At 35.7% G+C, this 23102-nt stretch overlaps 1 protein-coding gene across 8 annotated transcripts in view; it reads left to right on the top strand.

Moving 5' to 3' along the window:
• Nucleotides 1-6971: 6971 nt before the first annotated feature.
• Nucleotides 6972-23102, top strand: part of LOC122317834 (bifunctional 3-dehydroquinate dehydratase/shikimate dehydrogenase, chloroplastic-like) — a 29061-nt gene continuing 12930 nt past the window's right edge. For 2 of the 8 annotated variants that reach the window (XR_006244663.1, XR_006244662.1), the window contains exons 1-3: nt 8031-8444; nt 8589-8686; nt 8799-8860. Coding sequence is in view for 2 of the 8 variants with exons in the window: in XM_043134872.1 (XP_042990806.1) it covers nt 8418-8444; nt 8589-8686 (125 nt within the window). In the remaining 6 variants the exon portion in view is untranslated. Of the gene's footprint in view, nt 7255-8011; nt 8445-8588; nt 8687-8798; nt 8861-23102 lie in introns of those variants that run through there. The other 6 variants (XR_006244667.1, XR_006244666.1, XR_006244664.1 and 3 more) reach the window with 5 other exon arrangements.

The following is a 23102-nucleotide window of genomic DNA, read 5'->3' as shown; positions in this document are numbered from 1 at the left end:
AGGCTTGAAGGGATTGATATGGTTTAGGCGATCTTTGTGGAATAGGAACTCAAGTCACAATGAGGGAAATTAGCTTTAAGTCGCTTAAGATGATTGAGGTCTTAGGTTTTGTAGAATTTATGTAATGAGTCTGTGGAGTAGGAGATTGTGAGTTCAATGAACTTCAAGGATAAATTTATGAGAAGTTCATCCAAGGTTAGATGCCCTATATATGTTATGAAATGAGATTGTGAGATTTAAGGCTGTAGGTTCAACAACCAGTTGAGGAATTAATTAAATTAGAAGTTTTAGATTTTTCTAACTTGTATAAGCAATTTAGTAGCAATCAGGGCTTTAGAATTTGCAAGCTTTATAAGGCGATACTTTAGATTTAAGGTCATCGAACTTAAGGATTTTAGAAAGTGATTCTTACTTAGGTTAAAGTTTTAGAATTGTAGATTTGAAGTACTTAATTGTAATAAAATTTGAGTTCTTAGTTATATAGACTTGGTGTGCTAGCTTGATCTATTTTGGAGATTGATTAGTTTGTAATTATTAAAATGGAGTTGTTCGAAGTTGAGTTATCAATATGGAAATTTTTAGGAGAGTATTCTTTGGGGATTGAAGGTTTTGGTCTAGTGTGTGTATTTTTTGAGGATTGACGAATTCGATTTAAGTCGAAAAATGATTGTTTATAGCTCGAGGTTGTAGTGGTAGGTTTAGGATTGGATCCATATCAATTTTAAGGATAATAGATGGTGGAAATGGTAGTGATGGATCACTGGCATGTTTGAAGGATTATTGGTTTTGGCTAAGGATGCATGAGATTTATGCATTAGTGGTGAGTGTGTAAGAATTTTGGAGAGTATTGGTCCTAGTTCCATTATTGGCTTGGAGAGAAGTGGCTTTGATAGGTGCCGAGGTGGATTTAATGTGGTAATGTTATATTCAAGAAATCTTAGCTTTGGGTTTTCGGTGAGTCGATTGGAGTGTTCAATCAAAGTGGATTACTCAGTGGAATGTTGATTGGTATTAAATTGTTGTGATTATCTTCAGGAATTAATTGTGACTTGAGGTCACGTATGAATTTAAAGTTTGAGACTATATTATCCTTTGAAGATTGAGTGTCCAGTCGGAAGAATTATGGATATTATTATTTAACTTGAAGAGAGATTGTTGGGTCGCCATATGCGATGTATAATAAAATCTTGGTTGTGGAAGCTTTGGCATCAATGGTGATTAGCCTTATCAGATATGTGAGGTAATAAGCATTAGGATCCAGGAGTGTAGTGCAATAGTTTTGGTGGACTGAAGATTTGAACAGTATGGCCTGCCTTGATGTTTAATTGTGATATGTGATTGAAGGAATTAGTCGTGCTAATACTTGAGTTTATGAGAGTAGAAGTAGATGAGCGAGTTACCAGGAAGGGTTCATTAATGTTATGGTGAATTCAATAGTGGTTCGTAATGAGTTTAGTCATCTCTAAATTAGGGGGTATTCATAATTGAGGTAATGAGCTTTTAATTATAAGTTGTCGATTAGAAGTTTATAGGCGTTTTTATAAGTTGGTCGGGATGGATTCGAGCTTTATGTTCTTTATTTTAGATTAGACAAGTATATTTTGAGATGATGTTACTTGTTTTCAATTTGGGACGTTGAAATTGATTGATATTGGTTTCTGTCAATGATCATGGGTGTATTACTGCGGAATATTGATTTTAATTAAAGCAACGAGAGCCAATTGAGGAATAAGAGTGATAATTCATGATTTTGAGAGACAATATTTTCTACCAAAATGTGGTAAAGGTTTTCTTGTTAGTAGATGTTGATTGAGCTTATACTTGATGGTGTTAATTTATGAGGATATAGTCTTTATGTATTTTGGTGAATTATTAGAGTGCGCAGGCGGAGCGTGATATTTGGAGATAATTATGTATTTAAATTTTGTGCTGATTTTGAAGAATTAGTGGTGATTCGAAATTTTCAGAAGATGCTTGTCATTGGAGATTAATCATTTAGTTGTGTAAATTTGTTAATGGATGTTTAAATTTGGGAATGGCTATTAGGTTACCAAGATGTAGTATACAATGAAGGTTTTGAGGTTATAGCGTAGGAGTTGATCGAGGTTAGTACAGTTTATCGTATGAAGATATTTATCATTGGGATTCATTGGGTGTTGTACTCAGGTTTTTGTGAAAAATGGAGATTTTGGATTACAAGACCGCCCTAGGAGTACTAGACATGATGTGCCACTGGGAGAGTAATGCAAGTATGATAGAATCGTCTATAGGAGTAGACGTGAGAGAGTAGCATCCATAATTGTTTGGGTGTTAATGATTGTATGTTTCTCCCAAATGTGCTCTGAGTTGTATCTTGTATCCTACTTTGGCGCTAATGTTTGAGCTCATAAATTTCGAGGACGAAATTTATTTTTAAGGGGGGAAGGAATTGATACCCCGTATTTTAGTGTATTTATATTGAATGATTATTTTAATTGATTTAAAATATTAATTCTTTTGTTCTAAATTATTGGATTTCTCGTTGGATTTATTTTATGATTCTTAAGTTGTGAAAGTTATTTTGATGTGCTTTCTTAATATTAACTATTGTTTTACATTTAAAATACTCTTTATTTTAAATTAGTTTATTGTTGGATTTTATTATTTTATTTTATTAAGTCACTGTGTTTAAATTATTTTATTTAACTCTTTTTAAAATTTATTTTCGTTAGATCAATTTGAGACCCTAAGTTGAAAAAGTTGGATCTCATTTCCTTTTACCTTCATTTTTATTTTTCCATTTTCTTCTCTTTTTCTTTCTTTTTCCCTCTCCCTTTTCCCTCCCATGCACCCGTCGGGCTCCCCCTCCCCTTACTCGATCCACTCTAGCTGTCGTGACCCAGCCGGAATGCCACCACCCATCGGTGCAGTTCACGCCGGCGACCTCCCCTGCACCAATCTCCACCCCCCATAGCCTTCCTCCGTAGTGGTAGACAACCCAAAACCCACGGGTTCCCCTCCCCCTTTTGTCCATTTTCGACGTGGCCAACACCACCCTCCCCATTCTCTTCACCTACGGCCGGCGTCCCTCCCCTTCCAATATCAGCCCCTCTCGTGCCGCCATTAACCACCACGAGAGAATTCAAGCCGCGGCCCAAAATCCTACCCATGCCGCCATCGTTCCACCATTGGCCACCACCTCTTCACCACATCATCATCAACCTCCCAGCTACCTAACCCACCCTTCCTCAGCTCCGATCTACCACCTTTAAAGCCCCTTGAGCTACATCTTTGATTTAGCCTTTTTGGCTTTCAACTGCCACCTTCGTCACCACCCACGGCCAACCACCACCACCAATAGTTTCACCAACTCCCCTAAGTCCTACCCTAGCCTTCTCTAGTCTTCGTTTGTCCCCTTTCAAATTTGGATATTTTGAGACCGATGGCTACAGTGCATTTTGCACTGTTACGTTGCTTTGCAGCCATCTTTTGCAGCTCATTGATCCTCGAAATATTATATTATAGCGCTGTAAATATTTTTCAAACTTCTTTCAAGATTTAAATATATTTTTACAATTAACAATATTTTGTGATTGGTTTGTTGTGCGGGACTGAGTCCAAAGAGTTTAGGGGTCGGGTGGATTGGAGGATGGAGTTATTTTATGTTTGGATGATGTTGGGTTTGTTGGATATTTGTGTCTTGTCATTTGCATTGCATGGTGTATGCATGTACATGTGTGGGATATTGAAAACTAGGTTTTCACGTGTAAATGGATTTTTGGGTGCGTGTGTATCACGAACCCAAGCTGAGATGGGGCATTATGTCGATGAAGCTCCTTCGGTCACTTGGAAGCGAAATATACTGAGTGATGGCTCATGGGTTGTCATTGGGCGATAGCATGCTCGGACGATATGCTAATGCTAACAAGCTGACTCTGTGGCCCTTCAGCTGGCGGGGGCTAAAGGATGCTTGGTCATAGTACTCGCTGGGTGCGGAACTAGGTATCACTCATTAAGATGTCACATGCATGGTTCTTACCTGCGGTGTGGCATAAAGAGCCAGAGTGTTCAGATGATCCCTATGGGAGGTCACGGTGCATACAAATAAAATTGAGTATTGATTTTGATAATGGATAATGGGTCATTTTTTAGGAAAATGACGAGTTTTGGTTAAAGGATATTTGTGGGCCATTTTCTAAGAAAATGGTGGGATTTTATAAGTGGATTTTCGTGGACCATTTTCAGGGAAAATGGTAGATTCTTGTTTTGGGCCATTTTCTCAGGAAATATTTTAAAGGAAAAGTTTTGGGCCAAATGAGATTTTTGGCATGCGTTGAAAAATGTTTATTTTTGGGAAATGATTATTTTCGGATCTCATGCATATGGCATCATTTCATGCACATTGTTGTTGCTTGAATGTATTTTTATCTTGTAGGTTGCTTGGATTATTACTTACATACAGTGCCATTTCTTGGTGTTGTAGATTTTGATACAGGTGTGGATGCAGAGCCTAAAGATGTGGCTCCGCCGGAGGAGTGATCGAGGATCACTTCCTTGTGGTTTGAAATTTATTTCCGGCTTTGGTTATTGTACTTGGTTTGTATTATATTTATATTGTATAACTTTTAAAGGAATTTTATTTTGGAACTTTGTATTTAACAAATTCTGGTACTCTGATGACTGACTTTTTTTATTCCGCTGCATTTTTATTCTACACTTTTTTTTTGCATGTGCACACACTTGGAACTTAGAGATGGGATGCGTGACTTGTGTTGTCATCATCTTGACGTCTTGATTTCCACGTGTCTGTACGTGGGAGTTTGGGGCGTCACAACAAGTATTAAATTTTTCATCGTCTAAGGTATGACAATAATGGTATTAAAATGCGTAATGAAGATTATTTGGATTTTGACCTCATAGTTTACGCACCCGAAAAAGCGGCAGCCTTCATTATCCTTAATATGAGTAGTTCATCGACATGCTTTAATACCATAATAACATACTAGGTATTCATACTGACGATAGTTTGCTAACCGTGAAATATTGGTAGTGCTACTACTTGACCCAGGCATTGGATAGTGTTATCTTTGGGTATGCTTCAAGTTTGTAGACAAACAGTGAGCATTTCCAACCATGACAATTGAGCATGTCAACAACCAAGATCATACCAAACAACTCAAATGGAGAGCGTGGTTTCTCCATCACCGACACAGGAACCGAATGGTAATATCTAGGAAATTTGGCTACACTCGAATGGCTGCAACAACCGGTTGCCACTACTTATTGGTTTTCCAAGTTATCTAGCCATTGACAACATGACCATAAATTTCTTGTGTCCCCACCAGGCTTTGTCATTATTACAGTCGAGGGGCTTTAATTTACATATTACTTCTCTATCATAACATAACAAAAAGCAATGAAACAGAACTGACCAATTCATACAAAAAAAAACAAACAGCATGCAAATCACAATTAATCTAGATAAGAGCATTCCCATCCAGTGCCCTATATCGAATGTATAAATAAATGGGGCTCCTAATGGTTTGTCTATTGACAGCATGCGTAAGCAAGGAGCCCAACATCAAATAGCTACAAAACCTCACCTGAACCCCGATTGCCTTTTGTGGGAAAGTACCATAAATTGCAATCTGGCCATTCAGGTGAAGATTACCCCGCCAGATCGATGGGGCTCCATTAACACTTGTGAATTAACCCCCACTATAACACCATCATTATAGCCTAACGACCTCCCTTACCTCAAGAGATACCAATCACTGCAAAGGGCCTAATAACACAGAAAAAATTAGAATGGAAAGAGCAATGAAAGTATACAAAGCAATCAAACTGCACATAAGCAATGACATAATACATAACATTGAAACACACATGGTAGTGAAACTGTACATTGCAATGGGTCTGCACAGACCAACCCAACGCATTGAAACAGATCAAAGTATCACAATACATACCATTGAAATAACACATAAGCAATGACACAACACATAGCATTGAAATTGAACAAAGCATTGAAACAGCACATTGCAATGGATCTACACAGACCAACCCAAGGCATTGAAACTAAACATAGCAATGGATCTGCATAGACCAACCCAAAGCATTGACACTGGAAACAAAACATTGAAACATAACACAACATTGAAACAGACCATAGCAATGGGTCTGCACAGACCAACCTAAAGCATTGAGACAACACATAGCATTGAAACACACACGAAGCATGCAAACATAACATAGCAATGGGTCTGCACTAACCAACCTGTGGGTGTACAAACCAATCTTGGCATCAATTGAAACATCACATAGCAATCAAACCAAACAGAACACGAAGAATCTCAGTGGACGTAGCAATAATGCCCATTTCCAACAAGAAAAATGAACAAATCGAAATCACAAGTGAAACTCGAGAAATTTAAGGGGTTCTTTTTTTTTTCAAAATCCTAGATCTCGAAATCCGGCCATGGAGGAACCTTATAAGGGGTCAAATGGGGTAGAGAACCTTGAATGCAAAAAGCCATGGAGGATCCCAAATGGGGGAGAGTTCTCCATGGAGGAAGCTTAATAGTTGTGATACACAATGAACATGAGGAACCTAGAAAACGAAGGAAATTGAATGCAAGGGAAGGAATTGGACTTAAAATGACGAGAGGATGGAGATGAGGTAGTCAATGGTGGTTGTGATGCAAGGGAGGGGCCAAAACGACAAAGGCAACCAACAGTCGAAGGAGCTCACTACGAGAAAATAGGTTTATTACAGTGGTTTTTATTATGTTGCAAAAGAAATCGTTCCAAATAAAAGAAATCGCCCAACAAGTCTTTAATTGCAACAATTTCCTTTTTGTCATTGTGTTTTAATGGCGACTGCATAAATTCGATTTTGCAACGATTTTGAAACATGCGACGATGATTCTAACGTCGCAACAAAGTTTGGGGCGCGAAAACATAGAAAAAGATTTAATTTTTCCCCTTTCTCCTAATTCTTTATTCAGTATCCCACTCCCACACCCATGCCAATTTTTCCTTCTTCTCCATTTTCGCCTACCTGCAAAGATAACCACCCCAGTTTGCTAATCCAGATCTATTCGAGCAATTGATCCTCCTAATTCCGTGGAAGCTAGGCCCGTCGATTCCTCTGCATACAAAAGCCTAAGTCTGTGCCTCCATTTTGGGTTTCCAAGTGATTGTTTTGGGCATCTGAGATATCAGCGGGAACAATCATCAATCGATTAGCTTGTGAATCTGTTTCATGCACCACAAGTATGTCTCCCCCTTCATCCTCACTCATTGCTTTCTAAAAATTATGTTTGATCTTGTAGAATAATATTTTGCCACCGTCACTTTGAAAGCATGTCCTTTGTGGATTTTGTATTGGGTATACGTTCTGTTTCAGGTACTTTCTATCTATTCTGTATTCACTGTCATCTTCGAATCTTCATTGACATTTGCCTGTAGGGTGTTTTCGGGTACTCTTTCTCTCTCTAGGGTGTGGGTTCTTTATGGATTCTGTATTGGGTATGCGTTCTGTTTTTGCTAGTTAAGTGATTGCAACCTTAAGTTGATGGTTTGGGATGGGCTTGAAGTTGGATTTTTTGGTCGTTGCTATTGGTTTATTTTGCAATTCTTCTTTGAATTGGAGTGCCAAGTGCTAGTTTTTGTGACTCCTTTTTGAAAGCACTGCACTGGAAGCCTGATTTTATTTTATTTTATTTTATTTTTTTTAAATAGGGGTTGCTTTAGGTACATGTTTTGCTTCTCTATTTTTGAAAAAAGTCAGAGTGTGCTTGCATTTTGTTATTAGAGGGGAGTATATTGCTTTAGAATCAGCTTAAAGTAAATAAGTTTTCCTTAAGAGTAAGCCAATGCTTGTTGAAGTTGTTGGTGATGTGGCTCCTTTGGCAGTATACTTTGATTACTAGTGTTAAAATTGAGGAAAATAAAATAAATACAATAATTTTTGAGTTGTAGACTACAGTGTTACGAAGAATTCGATCCATCACAGAAACGATGTTTAGTTAGGCTCAGATTCGTACTTATAAAAAAAAAAAAAAAAGTTAGGCTCAGATTGTTGACTTATTTTTTCATTTTTGACTAAATTTACCTTTATGAACTCTTAGAAATCTTTAGCAGCCAAAGTTATAATTTATTGCCTTTTCAATTAGGTGTTCAGCTGGAAGTTGATATCTGGTGTTTTGTTGGAATCAATTTTACAATTATTTTAGTCAGGGATTAAAAATTTTTTCATTGATAGATGATGAAGTTTGATTGAATTGTGGTACATTCTTGTTAAGGAAAAGAGAATGGCTTCAGTAGGGCCAGAACAATCATGCAAGTGACGTGATTCATCTGTGACTAGAGAAGACGATCAACTTATTATTACTCCTTTGGGTGCTGGTAATGAAGTGGGTCGGTCTTGTGTGTACATGTCCTACAAAGGAAAAACTTTACTGGTATGAACATTAAAAATGTAGTACTCTTCATTTTTAGTTAGAAAACGATTTACTCTTAGTTTATAGAAAGTTATTTTTAGAGTTTTTTTTCTTCCGTGTGTTGTCTTATTTTATATCCTTTTTGTCACTTCTCATGGATGGTAGTTTGATTGTGGAATTCATCTTGCTTATTCGGGCGTGGCTGCTTTGCCATACTTCGATGAGATAGATCCTTCAACAATTGATGTCCTTCTCATCACTCAGTATGTTTATCTATTCTTTTTTTTTTCCTTTTAAATTTCACTTTATGCTTTAATGAAGTACTCTTTTATATTGGTACTTTATAATTGTGCTCCTTTCTTTCCCCTACTTTAGGGAGTCAAGGAATCGCAAGACCAAAATTTCTCCCCAAGAGTTCCTCCATTATATTTTAACTGGTATTCTCTTCTGCAATTTTCCTTCATTGACTTATCACTAGGAAGAGTTGTATTTTACTTACAAAAAAAAAAGGAACAGTTGTATTTTTCTTCCAACAATGTCGATGTAATGTATAGTTTCTTGTCTTTGTTTAACCTAAAGTGATGCTTCTGCTTCCAGCTTTCATTTAGATCATACTGCATCCCTACCATATTTGTACGAGAAAGGAATCTTCCTTACTTCGTGAATTATCCAACAGATTGTCCCTATACAACTTTTAATCAATGCAATAACATTCATATCTTTCTATAATAATAAGTGTCTGTAATATTGCTATAATAATGAACAATAAAATCACATCTGTTTCCGTGTGTTTCATATCTTCACCTTTTCCTTCAATTTTTGTATATACCATCCGTACAAAAGTCTTTAAATTGTGTCAGTAATTTATTTTTGTATCATTTCCGCCAATTACATTGGTACTCAAGCCTGCTGTTGTGTCTGTTAAATATTTTAACATGAATATTAATAAACGGATCTTCGATTTCATATGATCTACAATGATAAACAGTAATAAATAAATGCGTACCTTTCTCCATCAGTTTGATGAAGAATTAGATCTAGCTATGAGAGAAGAATCACCCTAGCAACTTTGCCTCACAAGTGTCTCACGATGGCAAAAGGCACTCTAATGTTGTAGGTGAGAACCCTTTAATCCCTCAGTACTATTTATAGATTTCTGACCATCAAGAAATCTAAGAGTTTGTATCTGACTATAATTAGAGATAGAGTTTCAATCTTATCTCTTAGGATTTTTCTTATCCCGTTATCACTCATCTTTAATCTAATAGACTTGAGCTATTTCAAATTCTATTAAGATGGGTGTGTGGGACATAAAGTTTAAATAAAACTCTTACATTCTCCCACTTGGCCCATACGCCCATAAAATAATATTTTTCGTTCATGGGTTTATTACAGAAAATTAACCATATTGCGCAAATTCATTTCCTGAAACTTTCATAGCTCAAAGTACGTTACATGAGTTCTGTAATATCAATGTTAAATCAACTACTGATGCGAGTCATGGCGGTCCTTTGTTATATAAACAACAAATTCCCTTCCATGTACCACAACACCAACAACCAATTTTACATGATCTTTAATTGGGATAATTAAGGCTAATATCGTAATGCCTTGGGTTCCAATTCATGTCTGTTGCAGACATTATCTTGTCATCATTCTTCCAAACTATTCAATGTACAAAGAAATGGAAAGATAAGAAAACAGAAACAAAATAACCATAATAGATATCGTTAAGTGTCCAAAATAAAATAAAACATTTACGAGCTCAATAACATGTTTACATCATAAGACCCATTCTGTCAACATGCTCTTTAAACTGCTTCGCTACTAGACCCTTTGTTAATGGATCTGCAATCATAAGTGTAGTACTAATATGTTCTATGGACACTGTCTGTTTCTGTACTTCCTCCTTGACACTTAGGTATTTGAGCTCCATGTGTTTAGCACCTTTAGAATACCTATCATTTTTGGAGAAAAAAACTGCAGAGGAATTATCACAATAAATTCTCAGCGGCCTTTCTATAGAGTCAACAACTCCAAGCCCTAAGATAAAGTTCCTCAGCCATAAACCATGCACTGTGGCCTGAAAGCATGCCACAAACTCAGCCTCCATTGTTGATGAAACCGTGATAGTTTGCTTCATACTTTTCCATGAGATCGCTCCACCGGCTAGTAGGAAAACATATCCAGAAGTAGATTTCCTATTATCAGAACAACCAGCAAAATCAGAGTCTGAGTATCCAGTTACCTCTAAGTTGTCAGTTCTCCTAAAGGTAAGCTGGTAATCCTTAGTTCCTTGCAGATATCGTAATACCCTCTTTGCTGCTTTGCAATGAGACATCCCTGGGTTACTCTGGTAATGCCCAAGCATGCCAACTGCAAAACTAATGTCTAGCCTCGTGCAAATCTATGCATATATCAAGCTCCCCACAACTGAAGCATAGGGGATTTTTGCCATCTCTTTACGCTCCCACTCAGTTTTAGGACATTGTGATAGGCTAAACTTATCACCTTTTGATATCGGAGTATCAAGTGATGAGCAACTTTTCATGCCAAATCTCTGAAGAACTCTTTCTATGTAATTTTTCTGATACAATCCCAACAGTCCTTGTTTTCGATCCCGGAGGATTTCAATTCCGATCACAAAGGACGCCTCACCCATATCTTTCATTTCAAAGTTCTTAGATAGAAAACCCTTGGTTTCATAAAGTAGGCCAAGATCACTACTAGCCAACAAGATATCATCAACATACAGGATCAAAAAGATAAACTTGCTCCCATTGACCTTTAGGTATATACATCGATCAACGATATTTTCTTTAAATTCAAAGGCAGTAATGGTATCATTGAACTTTAAGTACCATTGTCGGGAAGCTTGCTTAAGCCCGTATATTGATTTCTTAAGCCTACATACTAGGTGATCTTTGCCCTTTTCTGAGTAGCCCTCTGGCTGCTCCATGTAGACCACTTCATCCAAACTTCCATTTAGAAAAGCTTTTTTCACATCCATCTGGTGTAACTCTAAATTAAAATGAGCCACCAATGCCATAATGATTCTGAATGAGTCCTTTTTAGACACTGGAGAAAAGGTCTCTTTGTAATCAATGCCTTCTTTCTGAGTGAAACCCTTAGCAACAAGTCTGGCCTTATGTCGTTCGACGTTGCCTTTAGAGTCGCGTTTGGTCTTAAAGACCCATTTACACCCGACTCTTTTACATCCTTTAGGCAACTCAACGAGATCCCAAACTTGATTTTGATCCATGGATTTCAACTCTTCTTTCATGGCATCGATCCATTTACTAGAATCACATCTCTATATAGCTTGTGAAAATGTTAGTGGATCTTCACTTGTCCCAATGTCAAATTCAGATTCTTGGAGATATACCACATAGTCTGCTGAAATAGCAGGTCTCCGATCTCTCTGAGATCTGCGTAAGACTATCTGTTCTGGTAACTCCGAACTTGGTTCATTAGTGATATTATCATTTTGAGATGGGTGATCATTTTCTTGTTCTAATGTATCACTGTGATGATCAATTAGAGGAACTATTATCTTTTCTGGGGATGTAGGTATGGGGACATCTACTCGTACTTCCTCAATGATCACATCTCTAGGTTCTATTTTCCCACTGATTTCGCCAAGTTCAATGAATTTGGCATTTCCTGTTTCCACTATTCTTGAACTGTGATTAGGACAGTAAAACCTATACCCTTTGGATCTCTCTGGGTAGCCAATAAAGTACCCACTTACTGTTCTAGGATCCAATTTCTTTTCATGTGGATTGTAAAGTCTCGCTTCTACTGGGCAACCCCAAACATGCATGTGTCTTAAACTTGGTGTCCTACCAGTTCATAGCTCGAAAGAAGTTTTTGGAACTGACTTACTAGGAACCCGATTTAAGATATAAGTTGCCGTCTTAATGGCTTCACCCCACAATAATTTGGGTAAGGTAGAATTGCTTACCATACTTTTGACCATATCCAATAAAGTCCGATTATGCCTTTCAGCAACACCATTCTGCTGTGACGTTCCTGGCATCATTTACTGTGCAACAATGCCACGCTGTTCAAGAAGTTTGGCGAATGGGCCAGGGTTATGACCCGATTCATCATACTTTTCATAGTATTCTCCACCTCGATCTGACCTGATGATTTTCACCTTTCTATCTAACTGCCTTTCCACCTCCATGAGAAATACCTCAAGTACTGAAACGGCTTGAGATTTCTCATGTAGCAGATAGATATATCCATACCGTGAAAAATCATCTATAAAGGTGATAAAATACTTTTCTCCACCAAAACATTCAGTGGAGAATGGTCCACATATATCTGTGTGAATTATTTCAAGAAGCTCTTTACTTCTTGTGGCACCTTTCTTAGTATGTTTGGTTTGCTTTCCTTTAATGCAATCCACACATACTTCAAGATTAGTAAAATCTAAATGCGGAAGTATCCATTCTTTTACTAATATTTCTAACCTTTCTTTGGAGATGTGCCCCAATCTCTTATGCCACAAGTCATAAGAATGTTCATTCATCATGTTTCTTTTAGTTGCAATACATATTTCATGGTTATGGGTATAGGTATTATGAATAAATGTATTATCGAGACAAAGTCGATAAAGACCATCGGAAAGAAACCCAGAACCAATAGATAAAGAGTTTCTGAATAAATTGAAACTACCATTGTGAAATGAAAAGGAATAACCATCAGAGTCCAGTCTAGAAAGGGAAATTAAATTACGCCTCACAGAAGGCACAAAAACTGTGTTATGAAGGTTTAAACAATGACCAGTACTCAAAACTAAACGAAAAGTCCCTATGGCCAAAACTTCAGCCTTATTCTCATTTCCCATAAAAATGAATCGCTCACTGGGGCTTGGTGTTTGGCTTGTAAGGTATCTCTGCATGGTTATAGAAACATGAACATTAGCACTTGAATCTAACCATCAAGAATTAGTAGGAACATTTACAAGGTTTGATTCAAAACATACAAGGGCAAGAGGCTTACCCTTCTTTTCAAACCAAGCCTTAAGTTTCTGACACTCAGATTTCATGTGTCCATTTTTCCCACACCAGTAGCATTTGGTACTACTATGTTGAACCTGATTAGCATTTCCAGGCTCCTTTCCTCTTGGTGGTCCAATTCGTTTCTTTTTACTATAATGGTGCTTTTTCTTTCCAGCTTCTTTAGTCACAAAATTAGCAGAGTAATGCCCTTGTTGTTTCCGTCTTACTTCCTCCTGAACTACCATACTTGCCAGCTCATTCACATTCCATTTATCCTTAATAGAATTATAATGCATCTGGAATGGACCATACTGAGATGGCAATGAGTTCAGAACAAACTGAACAATAAAGGACTCTTCTACTTTCATTCCCAGGGTTTGTAATCTGGCGGCAATATTTGTCATTTCAAGGATATGCTCTTGCATTCCTTTGGCTCCATCATATTTCATAGTGGTAAGTCTAGCCATCAGTGTTCCTGCTAAAGACTTATCTTGTAATACCCTAGTCTTACTATGTGAGTTTTTACGTCATTTTATTTTATTCCTTAAGTTAAATATGTTCATGTAAAGATTTTTTTTATTATTTTATTTAGATGGGTGTGTTTTTACTTTTATGTGGGTTGTTAAAATAAATTAAGTACATGATTTTAAGGCCTTGTAGTATTTTCTCCTTAAATCCTAAAATTTTATGATTTATGAAAGAGCACAAATGATTCCCACCATTGGATTGGTAATTGGAATAGTTATCTTCCTAAATCTAATCCTAACCCTCCATTTCCTTAAGCTTTTAATGACCAAAATTTAACTAAGCCTTCTTCTCTTATGAACCATTGGTCTACACATAATAGATGAAGGATTTTCTCTTCAAACCCATCGGTCTGCACCTAATAGATGAATGATTTTCTTTTCAAACCCATCGGTCTACACCTAATAGATGAAGGATTTTATCTTCAAACCCATCAGTCTACACCTAATAGATGAAGGATTTTCCTCTTCAAACCCATCGGTCTACACCTAACAAATGAAGAACAAGTCTTCTTCATCTCTCTTTCCATGCTAGCCAACGCCACTTCCCTCTTTTCTTCTCCTCTTCAAGAAATCAAACTCCTCTCATTTTCTTCAAGCTTTGGACCTTCACTTCACCTCTTGAAAGAATCTAGGAGCTTAAGGTAAATTGTTTAATGTGATTTAATGTGATTTTGGAAGCTAACTAAATTGTTTAGTTTATGTTTTGATGTTATGTTATATATATATACAAATATGCTCTATTTTAAGGGATTAAGTATTTATATGGGGATGTTTTGATGTTATGTTTTGTATATCTACATATATGCTCTGTTTTAAGGGATTAATTATATATATAAGGCTGTTTTAATGTTCTATTTTGTGTATATATATAATTATGTTCTGTTTTAAGTGATTAAATGCATATATGGAGTTGTTTTGATGTTATGTTAACTAAATTAACTATTTTCTTATGTTACTCTTGTAAGGATTTGTCGAGAGGGTAGTTAATTGAGGTAACATTAAGGGTAGAAAACGATGTTAGATTTTTAATATTTTAGCCATCGTTAAAAGGGGATCTAAAGGATGTTGGATGAGTTTTAACACACTTGTTATTTATTGGATTAGGATTTTCTGAAGTTAAAGGGATTGCAGCAGATCGAGGTAAGTAGCTATGACCATGCGCCCACGTCAAGTTCTCTTGTGGAAGAATATTTCTCTATCTCTTTCCAAACGTTCCTCTAATTAAAGAATAAATGAGTTTATATTATGTACAAGCCTTTCTTGATAGCCCTTATTAAGTATCCTATTGATTATAATTGATTGTATGTATATATGGTAATGCATGCATGTAGTCCCTAAGTCATGAAATTTTTTATACATGCTTCTTGAAATAACTAATATTTTATTTATATGTAAGCAAAATGCTATTTTCCAAAATAAAAGCATATTCATCGGACTAAGGAAGATATTGAAAATGTTGATTTCAAAGAAAGAAAAGGAATGAATTAATATATGAAAATATGTAATGGCCACATGAAAGGAAATGATATCAAAGAAATGGGCAGATTGCAATGCCGGGTAAGTAGTATTGGTAGTGCACCCAGTGCTGCTCCCTGACAGAAAGGGGTTCCTAACCTGTGGCCACGAGTGGAATCCAGGTCCAATAGGACTGCTAACCCCAACACACGGGGTGTAATAGTGTGTTGGCCACAAGAAAGTGAAAGATTAAATGAAGTGTATGCATGAAGATATGATATATATAAGTATGTATGAAAATAAGAAATAAAGATTTTGCATGAAAGTATGAAGTGAGTATATGCATGATAGTAAGAAGTAAGTGTATGCATGATGTTATAAAGAAAGTATATGTATGGAAGTATTGTCAGAATTAGTATTGGTTTATGGATGCATGTTTTTCAAAAGAAAGTACTATATGCTTATTAAGTTAATAGCATGGTGTACTGCTTACTAAGTATTAGACTCACTTTGTGTTTATGTTTTAAACGTCCAGGTACAGATGAATCTACTGAGGAGCTGAGTATTTCTGAGGAGAGAGGGGCCGATATTTAGTAGTCCCTTGGTAGTTTGGTTTCCTTTTATGAAAATATATGTTTCTTATGTTTTAATACTGGACCCCACACGGGGATGTTTTATTGAGTTAACTTCTAGACAAGATACCTTCGGGTATAAAGTATATAGTTGAGTTAACTTCTAGACAAGATACCTTCGGGTATAAAGTATATAGTGGGGTAATGGAAACCCCTCCTGCTTTAAGTTAGTTTCCTTTTGTAAAGACTGAAGGGTCTGAGTCCCTTTTTGTTTAAAGTAGTTATGTTAAATAAATGGATGATGGACTCTGAGAGTCCTTTGTAAAGGAATGTAAAGGTATGTCTATTAGATGTTTCTTTCAGTTAGAAATTAGAATTTATGCGTGATGCGTTCGAATCATCTCGCATTATCTTTTAAAAAAAATTAATAAATTAATAATAATACTAATAACAATATGAGAATTCATATATAAATAAATTTACTGTTATAATAGGAAAAAAAATAGGTACGGGATCACGGTCTCCCTCTTGATAGGGTGGGGTTGTGACATATCTGCAGACTTAAATCTCTCCTCAGTATTTTTCAAAAAACTTTGGGCATCCTCAACAAGAGGGAGTGAATTTTTAATATTTTCAGATATGGTCATTTTCATGAACATTAGACTCAGCTTGTTTGATATCTCCCACTGTTTAAATAACTCTTTCTCATCCCTGTTACTCTCTTCAGTGAGGGGTGGTGGTTTTGTACTTGTAAGGGATGAGTCAAGGTCAAGGACCCCTAGGGTGAATCTGACTCGCTCAACCCACTCAAAAAAATTAGAGCCATTCAAAACAGGAACTGATGAAGTTTGTGAATGTAATGATGTCGGTACATTTACTGCAAGAAAATATTCGTCACATAATGCTTTGAGTTAGACACTTATAAACAATAATCAGAATTTAAATAATTATGGATGAACTAGTAGTGTCATCAAAACCCTCCTTTAGGAGTAGATCTTAATACTCAAATTGTTCTCACCAATATTAAATTTTGTGGATGAACTAAGTGTATCATCAGAATTCTCCTTTGGGAGTAAACTCTGACATACAAATTGTTCCCTCCAACTTTTCTTTTGATGGATGAACTAGTAGTGTCATCAAAACCCTCCTTTGGGAGTAGATCTTGATACACAAAGTGTTCACTCCAACCTTAATTTTGATAGATGAACTAATAGTATCATCAAGATTCTCCTTTGGGAGTAGATCTTGACACACAAAATTGTTCACTCTATCATATCCACCTTACTATGGAATTTAATGATTGTTCACCAAAAATTGAAGAAAATCTTGTACCTTAGGCAACCAAGTTTTTCTTTAATTTTAATGAAAATCACTTATCCATATTGGATACATAATTATATATAGCATGATAATAAGAGCCAATTCATACATGTATTTTATGTATGTAATAATAATATGCACATGACATTTAATAAAATTTAATACATGTACTTAACAATAGTAACATGCATATAAATTTATCAATAATAAAATTTTCATACATGTAAATAACAATAAAAACATGTGTATATAAATAAATAAATAAAATTCGGAATTTTTTATTTATTTAAATAATATTAAAATAATAATATTTTAATCTGACCGGTCCATGTCTGAACCGGACCGGTTCAACAAACTGGACCGCAACCAAGTCATCTGGATGTGTTGACTCGGCCGGAGCTACTGTACAGGCCCAATTGCTCTCCATTTTTTTTTTGTTCTTTTATTGGGCTGGGCCACATCATTGGCCCATAGGCTCGTTTGCTTCTTTTCTCTCGGACTAGGCCTAGCCCAGTCGACTCACAGATAGCATAAATTAGTTTATTGAATGTACTGGGCCGAAGCCCACAGCCCAGCCCAAAACCCAATCACTTATGCTTTTCACAATAAAACCCTACAGATTTCTTTTCTTCTTCCTCATATACACACAGTGCCGCTCCATTCAAGTTCAGTACAGTGCTACAGCGCAGCACCTTCCCTGCGTTTTGAATCAACAGTGGTCCTCGGCGGTGACTAGAAGATGGCATGGAATCTCCAGCCTCCTCCCACCGCCGAGGTCTACCTCCTCTCCATCTCTCTCTCCTTTTTTTTTTTTCGGGAAACCGAACGCTGCATCCATTTATTTTTATTTTATAGACACCCTCAATATTCTTTCTCCATCACAACACAGTGTAAAACCATACAATACAGTTGAGGAAATACGAATTAACACTCTAACAAAAGCATATTCAAAATACAACAAGGGAGAAGAAATCGATATATTCAAAACTGAAATACATTAAACAATGTCAGTGTATCAATAAGGGGTTCTTTTATTAAAACACAGCGTTGATGTTTCAAAACATCATCGTAATTTTACGTGTCAAAAGTTAATATTTTTAATCTTTCTTAATAATACAATACACAAAAGCATATGAATTTCCTATATATTTTTTTTGAGATCATAAAAATCTATAACCTAAAACTCTGATACCACATGTTAAATATTTTAACATGAACATTAATAAATGGATCTTCGATTTCATATGATCTATAATGATAAACAGTAATAAATAAATGCGTAGCTTTCTCCATCAATGTGATGAAGAATTAGATCTGGCTATGAGAGAAGGATCACTCTAGCAATTTTGCCTCACAAGTGTCTCACGATGGCAAAAGGCACTCTAATGTTGTAGGTGAGAACCTTTTAATCCCTCAGTGCTATTTATAGATTTCTGACCATCAAGAAATCTAAGAGTTTGTATCTGACTATAATTAGAGATAGAGTTTCAATCTTATCTCTTAGGATTTTTCTTATCCCGTTATCACTCATCTTTAATCTGATAGACTTGAGCTATTTCAAATTCTATTAAGATGGGTGTGTGGGACATAGAGTTTAAATAAAACTCTTACAGTGTCCCCTCTATTATTTATCAGTGCATGCGTATAGACCCTCTGTCATTTATCAGTGCATGCGTGTAGAAGTTGCTCTTTCCTTCAGTTGGCTAGTGCATGCGTATAGGTAATACTAGTTTGTCAGGTATGAGTATGGAAAATTGTGACGTTTATGTCTTTAACGTATAGGAGAAGAAAAAATGGTAGCAACTTCTCTCGTCGGAAACAACCACCATTCAAGGTACCAACTTCTCTCCGCCATGCCACTAGCCCGTCCACAGTGTCTCCATTGTTTTCCTTGGGGTGAGCTTCTGCAAGTTTCAGCTGCCTAGCTTGCTCTTCATGGTCTCGTGTGGGTATGCTCTTTGCGGTGTCTACGCGGAAGCGAGGAAGGTTTTGGCCATCAATCAGAGGTAATTCGTTCTTAAACCTGAGCTCTGTTTGGTTGAATATAGATATCTTAAAAGAACCGGGAATTTTATTATTTTTTGATCGTTTGGTTCCAGAGATAATAAAATAAAATTTCTGCATAACCTCCTCAAATACAACTTTTTCATCTTCCCGAAAACTACTGCAACAAAAGCATAAGATTCATAGTTTTTAATTCTTCCTTTCCCTACTGTTATATCGTTAGCTTATTTTTTAGCATTGGGGTTTGGTTTCTATACACAGAGATTTTATGTAATTGGGAGTGATCGCAATAAGAGGTTCTTTCAGGTGTTGAAGATTGACCGTAGTGAGCTGTCTGATCTCAACATCAGTGAAGACCCAGTGGTGTATTCGCCCAAGGAAATCAAGAACTTGCTTCAGCGCATTGATGTTTTTGGTATTGTGGGTAAATATCAAAATACTAAAGCTTTGGGCTCATTTAATTGGGTGTTTCAATCCTTTGTGTTTTTACTAAAATAGAAAAATATACATGCTTTTGGTGCTTTTAGGTTGCATTACTTTTCTAAAATCTGGAGGAATACCAACCAATTGGAATTATTTCGCTAAAGTTCAGCAAATTGTCTCTCGGTAATTTGGCACCCAAAATTGAAGGTATGAACCGTTAATTAGCTTTTAGATCAGGCCGCAAATTGCTTGCCCCTCATTCAGTTTAATAAAAATTAAATCTTCATTAACTAATCAACCTTTAAGATGGGTATTTCTCATCTCACAAATTCAATGTAGAAAACCCACTTTCATGTTTGTTTTTGCTCCCACCACCTATCTTGTTGCCCATTTCTTTTCTTCCATGTGTTTTCCATTTGCTTAAAACGTTTTTACTCAGATTGTCCAACTCAGCCAAAGGTGGCTTTAAAGTAAGGGGAATTATGAAGTATGATAAATTATTTGCTAGGCGAGGCCATAGCAAGTAAGATAAAAAAGTTTGCATGAAGAGCGAGTGCTTTTCTGATTAAATGGGCCAATTTTAACAAGAAAAATCTATTCATTAGATCAAAGACCATGATTTCCCAAGAATGCATTATCTTTTATTGTACATTTTAATCTTTTGTAGGAAATTATGCCTCAAGGATCTTTAGTCCTTGAAATATATTGTTTTTAAGATACGCTTAATTACTGTTTTTAGGGTCATCATGATATGCATTGCTTTTTATTTCTTGTATATATATATATATATATATATGTATATGTATATGTATATATATAATTACCCCACAAACAGTGCTACGGACCAGATTGTAGACCTATCAGATTAATCCTCTTGGTTTTTATTTCCCACAGGCAGTCTCCCTTTTTGTCAAATCTTGGTGAAATGAGTACTTGAAGAATGACTCAAATCTATTTTGACTAACAAAATTTAGAACCAAAATTTCAAATTCTTAAACACTAAAAATCTGTTTATATGTATGGACACGGATTTTTTATTTCTTTTTTCCCTTGTCACAAGAAATCCTTTTTGGTTATTTCCGTGTTTTTCAATTGTAACTTAAAATCTGTTCCAATATATTGTAAGAAGCAATGTGTGCCAGTTAGTTTAGTTAGCGTCTGCTATGTATCATTATCGTTCAAGACTATCACTTCTCTAACAATCTTTCTTTTTTTTTTCTTTTTTTTTTTTTGTATCTAAATATTAATATCGAAACTTGAGTACTTCTAATGTTGTTGGGATAAAAGTATATAATGCTGCCTAATATAATACCTGATCGATGTTGGTTGTGTATAGTATGTTGTTTGTTTCTATATGCATATAAAGATTGTTGTGTTGAGTGATATTTTCTTGATTTTTTTTTTTTTTGGCTCCGTTATATGTGTGACGATGCAAGCATCAATTCTACATGTATCGTCAAAAATGTTATTTCCTTGGATCTGTTTTGATTTTTTAAACAACTTATGTCTGGATTTAAAGATCAACAATGGATTTTTCTGCCTTTTAGTTTGTGTATATCTGTTTTTCTTATTTTTTTTTCCTGCTTTTGAATGCTAGCTGGAGATTGATAAAAGTTATCAAGGTAATTTAATGGATTCATTGAAGTGAGGATGAGAAGATATTAATTAATTTGTATTGTTATCATCCTTTCTTTGTATGTATATATTAATTTTCTAAATGTTTGTGTAAGATCATATCTATTAGTCCAAATTTTGTGTGGTGGATGTTAGTGTGTAGAACTAAGTAGTTTGTTGTTTTTTTATGATGGTTCTGCTGATGCAAATGTGTAAAGGTAGATGTTTTTGTTAGATTATTTACATGTAAATTGTCAATTGAAGAGGCTATTTGAAATTCAAAGGAACTATGTGGGGTTTGGATCTGAAAGTTGCTCTTGCATCCATAAAAAAATTTTTCACGGATTTTTATTCCTTTTGTTGCGGTTCTTGTAAAATGAATTCCTTTCTTATTGTTTAGAGGTTGGTTGTATTTAGGCTTAAACATTTTCCTAAAAATATTTTTACCATGAAACGCTTTCATTTTAACCTTATAGATTTTAGACTTAGGCAAATGTTTCAGTTTTACTCTTGGTGCTTCCATACTTGAAGGAATCTGTATTTCACCTTTTTTAGGCAACTCCTCAAATTTTGGTTGCCATGTCCGTGCCAAAATTATGAGTTTTAACAAAAATGACACAAATATCCATAATATCAGATGAATTACTAACAGTATCTAACTTAGAATTTACAGGGAAATATTTTAGGGGATCAAAATCATGAGTTGTGTGAACTCCCTTGTTTATGAGTGCGTCAGTCATGTACGTTTGGTAGCACTCATCATCTATTGGCTGTTTCTCAATATGAAAAATGTTGACCCCCATGGTCATGTTTCCAAAAGATAGTTTCATCAACCCATTTCTACAATTTATAAGTGCATTAGCCGTAATAAGGAAATGTCTACCTAATATGAGAGGAACCTTAGAGTTAGACTCAACAACCGACTGAGTGTCGAAAATTAAGAAATCAACAGGATAATAAAACTTGTCAATTCGGATCAAAACATCCTCAACTATCCCTCTCGGTTTCTTAACTAAACAATCAGCTGCAAATAAATAGGCTTAACGACAGAAGTAGGCTTAATTTCACCCAAACCAAGCTGCAAATAAATAGAATAAGACATCAAATTAACACTAGCTCCTAAATCCAGCACGGCTTGCCAAAACTCATGATTCCCAATATTACATGCAATCGTTGGACAACCATGATCCTTGTACTTAGGAGGAATTTTCTACTCAATTAGAGCACTAACTTGCTTTATCAGAAATGCTATCTTCTTAACATGTTGCTTCCTCTTAACTGTATACAAATTTTTAAGAACTTTTGCATAATTAAGAACTTATTTAATAACATGCAAAAGGGGGAGGTTAATTTTTACCTGCTTGAGGTTCTCCAAGATTTTATTGGTAGGATCCAAAGTTCACTTATTCAGTTTTAAAGTTTAAGGAATTGGTACCTTAACTGGGCTCTTTATTACCTTGATTTTCTTGGGTAGCTCGGCACCACTATTGCTTTCATTGTCTTCAACATCCTCTGACTTATCAGTTGTTGGAATATGTAAGGATTTGTTACTTCATGTCATAATGGCATTGACATCTTTCAAATTTTCTTGTGCCATATGTTGACCTTGGGGTGTGGATTGAGCTTGAGAAGGGAACTTGCCACACTCATTCAAACTCAAGTAGCTCATCATCTTAGATACATGCCTCTTTATCTCATTGTTTTCTTCAACAACCTGTTAGTTTTACCCTATGCATCAATAAAAGCATGTAAAGT

This window comes from Carya illinoinensis, chromosome 8 (genome assembly GCF_018687715.1).
Source record: "Carya illinoinensis cultivar Pawnee chromosome 8, C.illinoinensisPawnee_v1, whole genome shotgun sequence".
NCBI classification, from domain to species: Eukaryota; Viridiplantae; Streptophyta; class Magnoliopsida; order Fagales; family Juglandaceae; genus Carya; species Carya illinoinensis.
This window is presented reverse-complemented; position numbering and strand designations above follow the sequence as displayed.